At 36.4% G+C, this 14,869-nt stretch overlaps 2 protein-coding genes across 5 annotated transcripts; both read left to right on the forward strand.

Annotated features, from left to right (window-relative positions):
* The first annotated feature begins 207 nt into the window (after window positions 1-207).
* On the forward strand, window positions 208-3,596 carry LOC109193280 (D-3-phosphoglycerate dehydrogenase-like). 4 transcript variants are annotated; one of them, XM_019344135.1, is made up of 9 exons: window positions 208-431; window positions 1,067-1,203; window positions 1,300-1,444; window positions 1,576-1,703; window positions 2,147-2,218; window positions 2,292-2,510; window positions 2,603-2,644; window positions 2,891-3,103; window positions 3,189-3,596. In XM_019344135.1, the coding sequence occupies exons 2-9, from the start codon at window positions 1,093-1,095 to the stop codon at window positions 3,255-3,257; spliced, it is 999 nt and encodes a 332-aa protein (XP_019199680.1). In that variant the 5' UTR covers window positions 208-431; window positions 1,067-1,092; the 3' UTR covers window positions 3,258-3,596. The 4 variants fall into 4 exon arrangements, with proteins under 4 accessions (XP_019199680.1, XP_019199679.1, XP_019199681.1 ...); XM_019344134.1 differs by having other exon boundaries at window positions 208-428; window positions 1,070-1,203; XM_019344136.1 differs by having other exon boundaries at window positions 208-426; window positions 1,062-1,203.
* Window positions 3,597-10,399: 6,803 nt separating this feature from the next.
* On the forward strand, window positions 10,400-14,101 carry LOC109193245. Its single transcript, XM_019344086.1, has 4 exons — window positions 10,400-10,936; window positions 11,899-11,951; window positions 12,420-12,587; window positions 13,664-14,101. Exons 1-4 carry the CDS (start codon window positions 10,535-10,537, stop codon window positions 13,899-13,901), a joined length of 861 nt encoding a protein of 286 aa, XP_019199631.1. The 5' UTR covers window positions 10,400-10,534; the 3' UTR covers window positions 13,902-14,101.
* The last annotated feature ends 768 nt before the right edge of the window (window positions 14,102-14,869 follow it).

Here is a 14,869-nt window from a genome sequence, read left to right on the forward strand (position 1 = left end):
TCTATTTATAAATTAATATGAATACAATAAATGTTTTTACATTTGGAGAGAAATTTTTTAGGAATTATATGAATCTATTTATAAATTAATATGAATATAATAAATTTTTTCACATTTAGAGGGAAAATTTTTGTGACAATTATTTTACTTTAATATATAATATAGAGATAGAGATTAATTAGAATAATATATAATATAGAGATAGAGAATCCTTTTTTTATTTTTGAAGGAGGAGAGAATCCATAAAACTGAGCCTTCCTGATGTACCGGAGCTCTGCCTCAGATTCTCTTTTAACGCCGTAAAATCGTCGTTACGGAAAAGACTTCACTCTTCTCCAATAATTCACCTACCAGCGGAGGTGGTTGCCGGGTTGTTGAACACAATTTTAGCCATCATCAGCAGCAGCAGCGCCACTGTTCTTCAGCTGGTGAAAATTCCCATTTCAATCGCTCTAATCTTTTTGTTTTCTTTAGATTTTGCTCAAATTTTAAGTAGTATCTGTGGGTCAAGCTTGCAATTTCCTATATTCTTGATTTTATGGGCCAAGATTGAGTTTTTATGGGATTTTTGACAATTTCCATGAGTGTTATGGTTGTCTCTTTGTTGTGAAACCATATGGTTTAAGTTCATTGCAAGAACAGCATTGGAGAATGGGAAATAGTTTAGGGAAATGAAGAATTATAGGCTTAGTGATTGTTTGGCTTGTAGTGGAGCTTATCTGCCCAAATGACATTGCTTAGGCCAAAGAGTAAAAAGAGAAAAATATCCTTTTCAAGTCAAATAATAAGTGGCAAAAGCTCCTTTGTTAGTTCTGTTCTAAATTGAATAGACAAGGGATGGAAGATTTATTCAACTGAAACTAGGGTTTTACTCACATTAAAGTTATCCAAGACCAATGCATTAATGTTTTGGTTAGGATGTTAACATTAGGGTCAAAAAAGATTCTTTTTTTAAATGTAATTTTTTTGTTTTACTCTTGACTAATATGATGGTGAAAAACTGAATATAAAGATCCTAATGCTACCTGTTCGATGGGGTAAAAACAGTATAAGATTTTTGTCGGTGCAGGCATATTGGGGAAGATTCTAAAGATGGGTGAAAATGGGAGTAGTCATATTACCCGTGTTCTCTTTTGTGGTCCTAATTTTCCTGCCTCTCATAATTATACAAGAGAATATGTGCAAGGCTACTCATTTATACAGGTACTTAAACTTTGTTTCATTTCTTTTGGATTTTATTCATTGTTCAACATGTTACAAAAATTTAACATTGCTGGGCATCATTGTGGTTCGTTGTAGGTTGATGATATTCCGTTTGAAAATGTTCCTGCTGTGATCAAAGACTATGATATATGTGTAGTTAAGAACTTGCGGCTAAACTCTGATCTTATCTCTAGTGCAAAGAGGATGAAACTTATAATGCAGTTTGGAGTTGGGCTCGAAGGTTCGTTATTGTTTTTGTTAGTAAACATTCGCTAATTTTATCTTTAGGTGTGTTAACTTTATCCAATTGTGTATTGTATTTGTGCGTTGATCTCTCATGCTGATTGGTCCACTTGTCGCCTTTTGGTAAAGGTGTTGATATCGCTGCTGCTACAGCACATGGCATTAAGGTTGCTAGAATCCCGAGTGGTGCGACTGGGAATGCAACTTCGTGTGCTGAAATGGCCATATATCTGATATTGGGTCTTTTGCGTAAACAAGTTGGTGCATAATTTTCATTCGTGCGAAATTAATACTGATATACCTGTTTGGTAAATGGCTGTTAGCTGATAGCTGTTAGTTAGCTGGTTGGGTTAATTAGAGGGTATAACTAGTTGACAACATTAGCTGATTGTAGAAAAGTGTTTGGTAAATTAGTTGTTAGCTGATTAGCTGTTTGGTATAATTTCTTTTCTTAAAAAGCTAATTGAAAAAGTTGCTTTGAGTAGCTTTTTGAATTTTAGCATTTTGGAGTACAAAAAGCTAATTAACCAAACACTTATATTGATTTTTAAACCAAGTCAAACAACTAATAGTGGTCAAATAAGCCAAAATTGGCCAATAGGCCAACTATTTTACCAAACAGAGCCATAGTCTGTAGAAATTGGCGTGGTTGCCATGAATCATGATGCAAAAAACTCAGGGCATTTAACTTTTCTCGCAGCATGAAATGGATATTGCTATAAAGCAGAAAATGCTTGGAGAACCAATTGGCGACACCCTGCTAGGGAAAACGGTGAGCTTGACATAGCGTCACCTTGCTGAGTTTCTCGAGATTTCCTTCCATAACCTCTCCTCGATCTTCGTAGGTCTTCATAATGGGGTATGGCAATATCGGGATTCACCTGGCAAAACGTTTGCGACCATTTGATGTGAGAATACTTGCTACAAAGCGGAGTTGGCCATCGCACATGGAGAATAATGGTGGCCATGACCTGGTGGACGAAAAGGGTAGCCATGATGATATCTTGAAATTTGCGAGCAAAGCTGACATTGTTGTATGTTGCTTGTCCATGAATAGCGAAACGGTGAGATTTCATTTTGTTCATTTTTTAGTCATTTTATTCCAAGAAAACTTTATGGTCGTGTTGAATTGATTGCTACGATATTGTCCTTACAGGCCGGGATAGTGAACAACGATTTCTTATCTTCAATGAGAAAGGTTTGTGTGCTTTGACTATCTTCATCTGTGTTATAAACTAAGATTGAGCCAAGGTTACTCGACTAGGCTATAATGCATATAGGCCAAACCATACTAAAAGATTAAACCCATGACCTTATAAACCTATATGTTCTCTTATTTTATCAATGTGGGACTCTTAACGATTTGTTTTTGCCTTGTTCCCGTAAGCGCCATTGGTACGAGATGGATATCTGTAATAGTGGTCCGTTTTAAAACCTTTTTCAGGGTGCTATTCTAATTAATATAGCTCGAGGTGGTCTATTGGACTATGATGCGGTTTTTAATCATCTGAAATGTGGACACTTGGGAGGTTTAGGAATCGATGTTGCTTGGACCGAACCATTTGATCCCGACAACGCCATTCTGAACTTCCAAAATGTCATAATCACCCCTCATGTTGCGGGTGTCACAGAATCCTCGTATAGGTACATGGCCAAGGTATGTCTCGTGAGTTTTGGTAGTCGAACATTTGCAGAACGGCAATCTCTGCTTTTCTGATACTTGAAACTACGTAACGTCACAGGTTGTCGGAGATGTTGCGCTTCAGCTTCATGCAGGGACGCCTTTAACCGGGATAGAAATCGTGAATTGATAGAACCCACCATTCCACCATTTGTGCCTACTCTCTTATCACATTGGTTTATAAAGGCATTGCGTTTTCGTATTCAAGATTCTGCAGTTTTGCTGGAGAACTTGCTCGTGGCGTGGTGTTACAAGCGAAAACCAGAGACTCACACAACCAATTCTAAAACTAGGTTGAAACTTGCAGTATCAATGGCTCCATTAAAGAGCTTGAGCAAGATGGTGAAGAATGTATTCTCATAAATAATGATTGAGGTTGTAGGTCTTATCCTATGTTAAAATTTGTACTATGATATACAATATGCTTATAAGCTCATTTCCCCGAATAAAGCATCGCTCTTGACACCAAGTACCTTGTGGTTTGATTGGATCATTGTTTCATTTCATAAGGAATTCTAATTGAGGATTACATAATTGTTGAATATATACTAAGAATAGGTTAGAATATACTAAGAAAACATCGCTCTTGACTTCGTATATTCCAAGTCAATTTATGTTTTAAAACACAAAAAATGTCCACACCATGTGTGAAACGTTATGCAGTGAAATAAGCATGCTCTCTAGCACAGGAAGTGAAATTCCCTGTGATGTAGTATATACGATCGGTTACGACTAAGGCAGTATTAGGATCAGTGCCATATGGCTACAAATACAATACAAGAATTAGTCTCGGGTTGGATCTCCCACCAAGTCTGCTTGTTTGTTTAAGTTCGTGAGCTTGGGACGCTTGATAGTGGGTCGGTGGTCTTCGAGTTAATAGTATTGGTTCTCAAGTGGTTCCAAAGTCCTCCTCCCCGTAATAAATGCGGTATTTATAGTTGAGGAGATGAGGCAAGTTCCGAGCCTTTGGCATGTAGGGCACGTAGAGCACATGCACAGGTCCAGACCGGGGCCAAAGGGGCTGCACGCACATGTCGCAATATGTCTGAGGAGGCATGATCATACCGAGGCTTGATGTTCAGGTTGGCCCGACCCCATATGGTCAGGCTGCACGCTGCTCACTAAGTGAGCCGCCGGCATGCTCACATGAGGCGCCTGGCGAGAGGTTAGGTCGGGAAGTATAGGAAAGATGGTCGGGTCGGTCGGGTCGTATATGTCTAGCACGGAGGGTCCAGGACTGACCATTGTACAGTGACCGGGGGATAATCCCCATCACCCCTGCTCTTATGATTTCTACATCCTAGCCCGACAGAACAGTGGAGGGGAGAAAAAGTTCTTAGTGCTCACAAGGGGAACTTATCACATTAAATGAAACTCTCACACTACGACTGTCAAATCTCGATCATGTTTCCTTATTCACAACCTACCACCCAAGAACTAATTTAGCTGCTCACACAAGCGCTTTCCATCCTTTAATTTGTTGGTTCAAGTGGAAGGGACTTACTCATGTCCCTTTAATTTTTATACTCCTTATCTTGATGCATTCAACTTTTTTCTTTCACAATTTTAATGCCTCTACCAAACGTTATTAATTCAACACCATCCTCTCGATTAATTAAACTCGTCACACAAGGTTTTCTTAGTGCAAATTACTTTTCTTTTGTGATTTGCAGGTTATTACATAGAAATGAAATTTACTCCGTATACAATTTCAAATAATAACGATGATTTTTCTTGTCACTAAAAAATATAGAAAATATTTGCTCCCAATAAATTTAATTAGGGGAAAAAAAATTCCCTATGCCTTTTAGCCGCACTCAAACTCACATGGTAAAGTTACGAGGTATCCAAAATTCAAGCTATAAAGCACTTAGTAATCCTAAGCCTCTGTCATGGAATCATCAGTGTTGAACTTTACATAAAATCTATGATAGATTCAAAAAGGAACCGCCCATGTTATCATATGATCCATTATCCATTCATCACGCCTAAGCCTCCACATGCTTGACAGGTCTGCCACTTTCCCCTACTAACCCAATACACAACACATTAACAATACCCTTATTGATCAACCTTTTTGTGTTTCATATATGACCCTTACGTACCTGCATGGGCAAGCTCAGTTGGTCACTGAGGTAAAGTTTGAGAGCAATGATCCGAGATCGTGTCTCACTAGCGGTAGTGTGAGAGTAACCTCTCAAAGGGAGTGAGGCTCTTTATACGCAATAAGCAAAATTCTAGCCTCTGATCGAACAGTTCGATCAATTGAGTTATCATGATTTACATCCTCCCAGATGCTATGTTGGGCCGGGGCTTGGGGGACCCTTGGAGTTGGGGATTCAACCTTTTGTGAGCAATATATGACCCTTACGTTATATATAAAATAGATCGTACCACGATTCTTAAGACCTCACTCTTGCTCGAAAGATTTGATGGACGAGGAAAATTCCTTGTGTGCAGTGAACAAAATTCTACCATATGTGTTAGTTAAGTCACCATGATTTATCCGGCCCTTTATAAGCTGTCGGGTCGGAATATGAGGACGTTTAAGATGGACGATTCCACCTTTGTCACAAGATTTGATGGAGGAGAAATGTCAAACCATTTCATTACTCTTGACTTTCATGTGTGACATATTGCTTCAATTCACACCTTGGATAGTCAAAGGGACATTGAAATCTGTGGCAGAGGTTAAATTACATCTTTTGTAGACTTATGCAGTAGGTTGCACGACCAATTTAAACCTTGTTATTGTCATTCCAACCAACTGAGGAAAAAATTAAAAAGGAACATATGCTCATGTGCCTAACAGTATTCATGACTTTAAAATGGGTAGTCCAACCAAGCTAATCAATATCACGATTTAGTAATCACAAAATTCTAAGTTCTATTCTCAATGAAAACGTCCTATTGATCTTCTTAGTTTAAACTAGTAAATTATGGACAATCTAGATTGGTTTACCTCCTTGTAGTTTTTTGTCAGTTACGGTCACAAGATGAATTAGAATCAAACACTTATAACTATGCCAAAAGTTATGGCTGGTAAAGAATGGACAATCTAGACTGGTTTACCCCCTTGTAGTCCCTTGTCAGTTAGGGTCACAAGCCGAATTAGGATCAAACACTTACCACTACACCAAAAAACTATAGCTGTAACGAATGCACAACTTTATTTCCGCCACACATTTTCGACACTCTTTTTTCACAACCACCGGGTGATAGACTTGGCCTTTTCAACACTCTTTTTTCACCGCCACCGACATAAACCCGTGACCTGACTCTAATACCACTTGTTAGTTGTTAGGATCGAGCTTTTACCACTACGCCAAAAGTCATACAATGTGTAACTTTTTTCGTTATACCGCCACACATTTTCGAGACAGTCGGTGCTAAACTTGACTATTTTTTCTTTTACCGGCCTCTGCCTAATGATCCTCTGAGTAACTAGACTTGACCTTTACCGGCCTCCACCCAACCCAATCCTCACCCAAACAAAGAAAATGGTCACTTTTCATTGGAAGACATCACCATCACACATGCTCTTGAGTCCTCAATCATTGACTAAAGCTGCATCTATTTCCCAACTGTCCCAATGACAGACTTGACTTTTCTGTGCCCTCCTCTCCCCAGCTTTATAAACACCCCTTCCAGTCTGCAACCACACCATATATCCCCATACAAATTTCCCCAAAGAAAAATGGATGAATTTCCAAGAGTTCAGCAAGATAACACCCATTTTTCCAGGTCAAAATCCTTGCATCTCCCAGATCTTTCAAATAAAACTGCACCCAAAACCCATGGCTCAGTCCACCACTGTGATCAAGAAGATGGTGCTGGGGAGATTTTTGGGGTGATCTTGAGCAGAAGCAGGTCGGTTTCCTCGGCCGCCCCGCCCCGGGAAACCACCAAGGCTGAGAAACAACAAAAGGGACTAGCAAAGGTGACATTAGCCATGAAGAGGTCATTCTCTGTGTCTGGAGGCTATTGCAGGATTCATGACCAGCATGACATCATCAATGGTGGTGGTGGTGAGAACATGAACCCTAATGTTTTCCAACAAAGAACAGTTAAGAAGAAAGGCAAGATCCTTAAAGCCTGCATGAGGTTACTAGGTCTTTAATTAGTGCAAGATCCCAGGTCAACTGTCTCTCCTCAGTTTGACAGTTTTCTTAATTATATAAAGTGTTAATCTGTAGTTTTGTGCAAAATTAATTAAAGTTCCTCTTGGCTGTATCAGATGATCTTCTATTCCTCTTTTACTTCACTTTTATTTTTTCTGAGTGGTTGAAGTATATCACTTGTGTATAGTAGTCCAATTGTATTAGTAGAAAAATATTTCTTTGCCCGTACGGGCTTAGCTCACTGGTTCAGTAAGGACCAATGTTTGAACCTCGGCAATAGTAGTGTGGAGCGTTATGTTGTGGAACCGTGCCCACCTTGGAACCGTGCCCACCTTGCAAGGTGGGCACGATTCCAAACGACACCGTTTTCTTGTAGTTGAGTAACGGTGCCGTTAGTGACACCGTTATCCTCCATAATTTCTGTAGATCTATAATTTAAATACAGTAGATTCATAATTTTTATACTGTAGATTCATAATTTCTAAACTGTATAGTTATCAAATTATGAACATATAGTTCTGTGATTTGTGAATACAGAGTTTAACAATTGGGAATATGAACATATAGCTCTATAATTATGAACATATAGCTCTATCACATGTTCACAAACGTAGATTCATAATTTCTATACTGTAGATTCATAATTTAAATACAGTAGATTCATAATTTCTAAACTGTACGATTGCGAAGAGAGAAACGATGTTAACAGAAAGTGAAAAACAATTTTTTTAAAATTAGAACGGCATCGTTTCGAAAACGATGCCGTTGTGCAAGGTGGGCACGGTCCCACAGCATAATTTGCCTAGTAGTGTGGAGACCTTGTTTAAAGTGGACAGATCTCTTATGCGCACCGGACCCGTTTAATTTGCCGAGTGACACTTGCCTTTGTCTAACGACTTGTCTTATTTTTGATAAGTCAGTCCATCCAATAAAATCCCAAACTTTATAAGTTAATTGTATTAGATCATTAAATCTACTCAATATAATTATCATAACTCAAACACCAATCTGTCAAAACACCTATCACATAAGGACAGAAAAGAATCAGACAGCAGAACAAGTGTTAGAGCAGAACGAAATTAAAGGCGTTACATTCTAGGTAAATACTAAATGTATTGTTTTTGTTTGACGACATATATAGACAAGATTATAAATGCAAATATGGCAAACCTCATGTTGAGGCAATGTGCTGTCACCAGTTATGGCAGTGTAATAAGTTCTAGTCAAGATGAATTTTAAATGCATGTTGATATATATGAGCTGGATTGATTGATTAAATGTATGTTGTGAGAGGCACTAGCTCAATAGCACTTATGTAATTCTCCTAAAGGGGTCACATGTTCGAACTTCAGTAAAGAATACTACTCCGTATATTATAATAATAGAGTCAGTAGTACTAAAAAAAAATTCACTTTCCACCTCCAATCTCTTTTAGACCTACTTCCAAACCAATTGCGAGCGATGGCAAATTGCCTACAATCCAGTGGTGAAGCTACAAGTAATGCCAATCTAAAAAAACAATGATCCCCTAATCAAAATTTAATAATGCTCTTCCAGCGATAGGGGTCCCGCGATCCAGAATATAATTCGACAAAGTCGAAAAACTTGAATTATTAAAAATAAAAATTAACACAACAACAACAACAAAAGCCCCCTATTCACTTGTCACCCCTTGTAGAGTTTAACTTTTAAGATTATACTACACCCGTGCATTTGATCAGGTATGTTGAATGTTGCCTGCACAAGCTTAGCTCACTGGTACAGTAGGTAGTATTTGGGATAAGAGATCAAGGTTTGAACTTCGACAGCGGCAATGTGGGGATTATCCCCAAAGTGTACATATCCCTTGTGCGCACCGACATTTGGTCATGTCTGCTGAGTCATTGAGTCACCTTATTTGCATTTGGGAGCTCTGTAAGGGTCGGGGTTGGAATCTCGACTGAGAAGCCCCCTGCGAGAAATGCAAAGATCTGTACGTACGGGAGTGACCTGGGTGGAGGGGTTGGAGGGGGTGAGAGCCATTGCTTAGGATTCGAGCTGCAGAGGTCCCCTTTGGTCAAAATGCAGAGATCTGCACAGAGGGGATTGGTCCGGGTTCTAAGAGTGGCTGGGAAGAGAGTGAGATATAGGTTTACCTAAGAGCATCGGTCCCACCCTTTGGTATGGGGCAAGAAGCATGAGATTGATTGGCTATTATGCATGTGATGGTGTGTGCTGAATGAGATATGGGCTTTGATGATAACCATTGGGCATATGTTTGATGAGCATATTTACTATGTGAGTGTAGCCCATTGGGCTTGGGGTATACATGTATATAGTTTTGATGAGGGGGTCACTTTTGGGCCTTCATGTACATAGTTTTTGAATCAATAAAATGGGATGTTTAAAAAAATAAAATAAAATAAAAACTTCAAACCATACAATCATCTAATTTCATTGTTGGTTTGGGAATTAGATAAACATGGTTGTACGAAAATATGGGAATTTCCATAAAATTTATGGCCCAAGAAAATCATATGATTTTGCAGACACATTTTAGATTCTCTGTTTTTGGGTCCCAAACCAAGAAGTAGCCACAACCATCTTATCCCTCATATATGGTGTGAGAAAAACAGACAAACACTCACCTCAAATATTACCAAATGAAGACACAATACTTATTTGTTTCCTTCATTAACTATTTCAAACTCATAAAATCCATTTTAAAAAAATTACTAGTAAAAAAATATTAATTTAAATTTATAAGTCAATTATACTTAAATATTTTTAATAGGTTGAGAAAGTATGTTTGAACAGATATTACAATATAATAGAGTCAGAAGCATTCAAAAGAAAAAAATACTTAAATATTTTTAATCTTGACATATATTGTAAAATATTTTGTAATATTGTATGACGTGGTACTATTAAAATCAAAACACATTGATAAAAGAAGTAAATATAAAAATATTACTTTTTTCATATTAAAATTTAAAATTATATATAAGAAATTTTTAAGGTGTAAATCAGTACCAGTGTCTCTAAGTAAACAGTGAAGACTTTGAGTTTATACTGAGTATTGCGGGGACAAATCCGGACAATATATTCAGTACAAACTTAAAATATGTCTCAAAATTTTGACTTGTACCCCGTAAAAGTGGTGTTAGTCTCAATCGACACTGTAAAATTTCAATTATGTCTTATTATTGCTTTGTAGAAATTGGTAAATTCTCCCAATTTAGATAGAGTGAGGGAGGTTAGCTTCAATTCAAACCTTGTCTGTTATTTTCATTTCTTCTTCTTGAAGATGAAGGCTCATTTTCAAACAAATCATCAAAGTCTTTCCAAGCAATTCTCAAGAAATTTCATAGCAGTTAGCCACAACAGAGCCATTATTGGGTCTTCAAGAAAAGTTGAAAAGAAAGGGCACTATTATTACCCTATGAAATGTTGCAGCTCATCATCTTCAACCTCACAGCCACCATTATTACAAGAAGGAGAAGAGGTGGAGCTGAAGGTTCATCAGCAGTATTATGGAAGTTCATCAAGAAAAGAAGAATTTGGGTTTCTGGTGAGAGATGAGAATGGATGGCAGGTGAGAAGAATGGGTGAGAGTGAGGATGAGATGAGGGAAGTGGCTAGAGTTCAAGCTGAAGCGTTTCATGAACCAGTCTTGCTCTTCAATGATTTCTTCTTAGAATTTTTCCAGGTTCAATTCATTCCTAGCTAGCTACCTAATTGTTTCACATATATAATCTAATCTCAGGGACTATGTGTTCCACTACAATTATGAAAACTCTTACTTTCGGGAAAGCCCACTACCGCTATTCGAAATCGAGTTTTGGGTGGAGTTTGTCTACTCTAGTCGGAAATGACTATGAGTAGGTAAATTAACTTAATTATGTTGTCTATAATTAATCGACGCAAATTAAGAAGGTCAATAAACGACTCATACAAGAAGTCAAACTTAAAACCTTGTGATTACGTTACCTAGCTAACTGTCAGACTAACTTGGTTGGAGTTGGCCTAACGATTATGAAAACTATCCTTATAGTTGCATAGTACACTTGCATGAATATTGGGGGTGGGGGTGGGGGGTCGCTTTTTGCCCTTTCAACGAGAAATTTGGTAAAATCTTACTGAATGATGTCAGGTGACTTACAAGTGACCCAAGTTTGTAGGCACAAAATTACCGATCATTATTGTGTGGACCATATTTTGTATGTTATAAAATAATGTACATTTAATATAAAAATAATGTATTTTTAGTATATTAACAATGTACATTATATTCAAGAAAAGTACATTATTTGAATACTGAAAGTATATTATTTTGTATAATGTATATTCAATACACAAATAATGTACATTTAGTATATTAAAAATGTATTTTTTATTATGACTCACACGACGCTGTATGGACCATGGTCCACACAATAATTTGCCAAAAACTACCTGCACATTCTATAAAAACATGTTATTTTGAATGAACGGTTTTAACAATAAAACTTTGGTAACTCTCAAGTCGTGCGACAAAATATAGTTAAATTTCACCAAATTTCTTAAGGAAAGGATAAAAAATGATAACTCTTTATAACTTATTAGTGTCGTAGTATAGTTTTATATTTTAATTTATTCCTAACATTTTGTGTTAAATATAATATAATGCAGGCTGAAGTACTTGCTGGACTTATTCATAGACTGAGGAACTCTCCACCAGACAGGTATGTAGAAGAGTACATTTAAGAACCCAAGAATCATATATAGATCTTATTTAGTAACATAGTTAACTTATTAGTTAATTTTAATTTATTTGACTACTATTAGCTGTTTGACTTAGTTAAGCAACCAAAAAAGTTTAATTAATTAATTTTTTTTTGTAACAGTTTATTATTCTAAAATGTTAAAATTCAAAAAAACTGCTCAAAATAATTTTTTCGATCCAACTTTTTGAGAAAGTCATTTTACATGTAATCAGCTAACAACTAATTTACCAAACATCTTTCTACAATCGGCTAATACTATCAACTAGTTAAACCTATTAACTCAATCAGCTAACAAATATTTACCAAACACCCCTTGTATAAGAGTTGTTTTAGTACGTATTTAATGTGTTGGTGGTCCAGAATGATTATATTAGAGAATTGAAGATGATTGATGATTATTTATGTGACATTAACCTAATGAAACAGGTATGCATGTTTGGTGGCGGAGGCATCAAAGGAGGGCAGTGAGTTTAAGGAAGTGGTTGGGGTAGTTGATGCAACTGTGTATAGAGACAATGATGTTCTCCGACACCTCCCAGGTGGCGCAGATGAATATCTCTACATTTCTGGGATTGCCGTCTTGCACAAATTCAGGTTTTATGCTTTCTTCTAACCATACAACAACACTCCTTACACTATTAATTGAAATATGTGTTCCGTCTTGCCGCACACGGACTTAGCTCAATAGTTCAGTAGGTAGTATTTAGAAGAAGAGATCAATGTTTAAATTTCAGCGACGGGTGTGGAAATTATGCCCAAAGTAGGTAGATCCCTTGTGTGCACATGCATTTGACCATGTCTGCTAAGTCTGTTGGGTCGGGATATGCACTGTAGGACCGGAATGTGAGGGGCCTTGAGGTGAGAGTTGCTGGAAAAAAAATGGGGTTAGCTTTATAAGTATTACAAACTTAAAATTTTATAATAATATAAAATTGATCATGTATCTTTTTAATTAAATCTCATCCCTCATCCCTCAACCATTTATGAATTCTGATGGACGGTTAAAGTCCGCCCTCACTTTTTAGGGTTGTTTTCATTTAAACTCACCCCCATATATATATATATATATATATATATATATATATATATATATATATATATATATATATATATATATATATATATATATATATGATTCTGAATACACTTTCTCGAGTAAGAACATGTTATTTGAGTTGGCTCTGCTACTAAATCGCCTTTATCGGCAAATTATGGTCCACACAGTGTTATGTGGACCATAACAAAAAATACATTTTTATTATACTAAATATACATTATTTTTGTACTGAATGTAATTATACAATATAATATAAACTCAGTATAAAAATAATGTACATCCCCTGAATATAATGTACATTTTTTTTGTACTGAATGTACATTATTTTACACTATACAAAATATGGTCTAGATTGGCCTTTATCTTGTTGGACTTACCTTACCCTTACAGGCCAACAATATCCCTTATGGGCCAATATAATAGCCCTGCAAGCTTTTGGGCTTCCATTAGCCCTATTTTATCATTTCTAACCAACACTTGTACTATTTGCTTTAGTGGTATTTTTAACCTTGATTTTCATATGAAATAAAAATTTGACTGAAATTGTAATATAAAACTATAACATGTCAAAATGCATATAACATACTCAATTAGCATGTCAAATGTTTGGCAGGAGGCAAAAGGTAGCAACGGCCTTGCTAAAAGCATGTGAGATGGTAGCTAATCTATGGGGGTTCGAGTATCTTGTGTTGAGAGCTTATGAGGATGACTGGCGAGCTCGGAAGCTATATAGTAATGCAGGATATAGAGTTGTGTCAATAGACCCTCCATGGACCTCATCTTGGATTGGTCGAAGAAGACGAGTCCTCATGATCAAAACCCCCAAACATCATCTTTATACAAAATATTAGAACCACAAAAAAATTATTTGATACACCATCGGTATATAAACATGTTGAGATATGGGTTCTAGGTATGACCCTTGAGCAAGTTTAAGTCATAACAAGTGGAGTTGTGTACATCAAGCTTGTGGGCTTGCCGTTTACGGTGTTTATTCTATGGTTAATTCTTTTCTGTCCTTTAATTCAAAACTTAATTCATTTATTGCTTATAGTTTGGAAATTCTAGTACCATTAATATGTTATAAAACAATAACCGACTATTGCGCGCCACATATAGGTCATGTTTGATAAATAATGAATCCGTCAAAATTTTGACAGATCCGTCATTTTGACGTTTTGACTGAAATCAAAACGCCAAAAACATATTTGGTAACTCAATGGTTTGCTCCAAATCGTTGAGATCCCTTTAGTAGGATTTGGGGAAGGATTTTTCCTTCCTTTCCCAAAACACCCCCTCCGAAACCCAACAAGTTAATACCACATCCACTGAAGCTCGAACTCATAACCTATTATTTGGAAGAGTTACTTCATGCCACTTAACCACAAAGTCTTTGGTTCTTACATCTTTTTTTATTTTGTTGTTGTATTATTATTATTGTTATTATTATTATTATTATTATTATTATCATTTTATATGTTAACCGCTAATCTAAACAGCTAATTTTACCAAACATCTTTTTATACACTGCTGGTCAAACTCACTAACACAATTCACTATTCGTTAACCGCTAATATAATCTACTAACCGCAAACCGCTAATTGCAAAACAAGCTCATAACCCCATAGTCTTTTTAAAAGATAAATAACTAATACACAATTTGTATTTTTAGTACTATTTCACTCTAATTTGTTTGGGATAAATTAGTAACTTAAATACTTATTATTTTTAAATTATGAAATAGTTTACATGTAGTGTAAAACTGTAAATTTTAAATTTTTTTTTTGTTTTAAAGAAAACAACAAAAGTAAAGGGCACT

The sequence above is a fragment of the Ipomoea nil genome, unplaced genomic scaffold (genome assembly GCF_001879475.1).
Source record: "Ipomoea nil cultivar Tokyo-kokei standard unplaced genomic scaffold, Asagao_1.1 scaffold1848, whole genome shotgun sequence".
Taxonomy (NCBI): Eukaryota; Viridiplantae; Streptophyta; class Magnoliopsida; order Solanales; family Convolvulaceae; genus Ipomoea; species Ipomoea nil.

Bases quoted from the DNA above. Each gene is read 5' to 3' on its own strand.
- LOC109193245 (XM_019344086.1), top strand. From the start codon at position 10,535: ATGAAGGCTCATTTTCAAACAAATCATCAAAGTCTTTCCAAGCAATTC. The intron at 11,952-12,419 runs GTATGTAGAAGA...CTAATGAAACAG, and splicing joins AGGAACTCTCCACCAGACAG to GTATGCATGTTTGGTGGCGG. The intron at 12,588-13,663 runs GTTTTATGCTTT...AATGTTTGGCAG, and splicing joins GCCGTCTTGCACAAATTCAG to GAGGCAAAAGGTAGCAACGG.
- LOC109193280 (XM_019344135.1), top strand. From the start codon at position 1,093: ATGGGTGAAAATGGGAGTAGTCATATTACCCGTGTTCTCTTTTGTGGT. The intron at 2,219-2,291 runs GTGAGCTTGACA...CGATCTTCGTAG, and splicing joins ACACCCTGCTAGGGAAAACG to GTCTTCATAATGGGGTATGG. The intron at 2,511-2,602 runs GTGAGATTTCAT...TTGTCCTTACAG, and splicing joins TGTCCATGAATAGCGAAACG to GCCGGGATAGTGAACAACGA.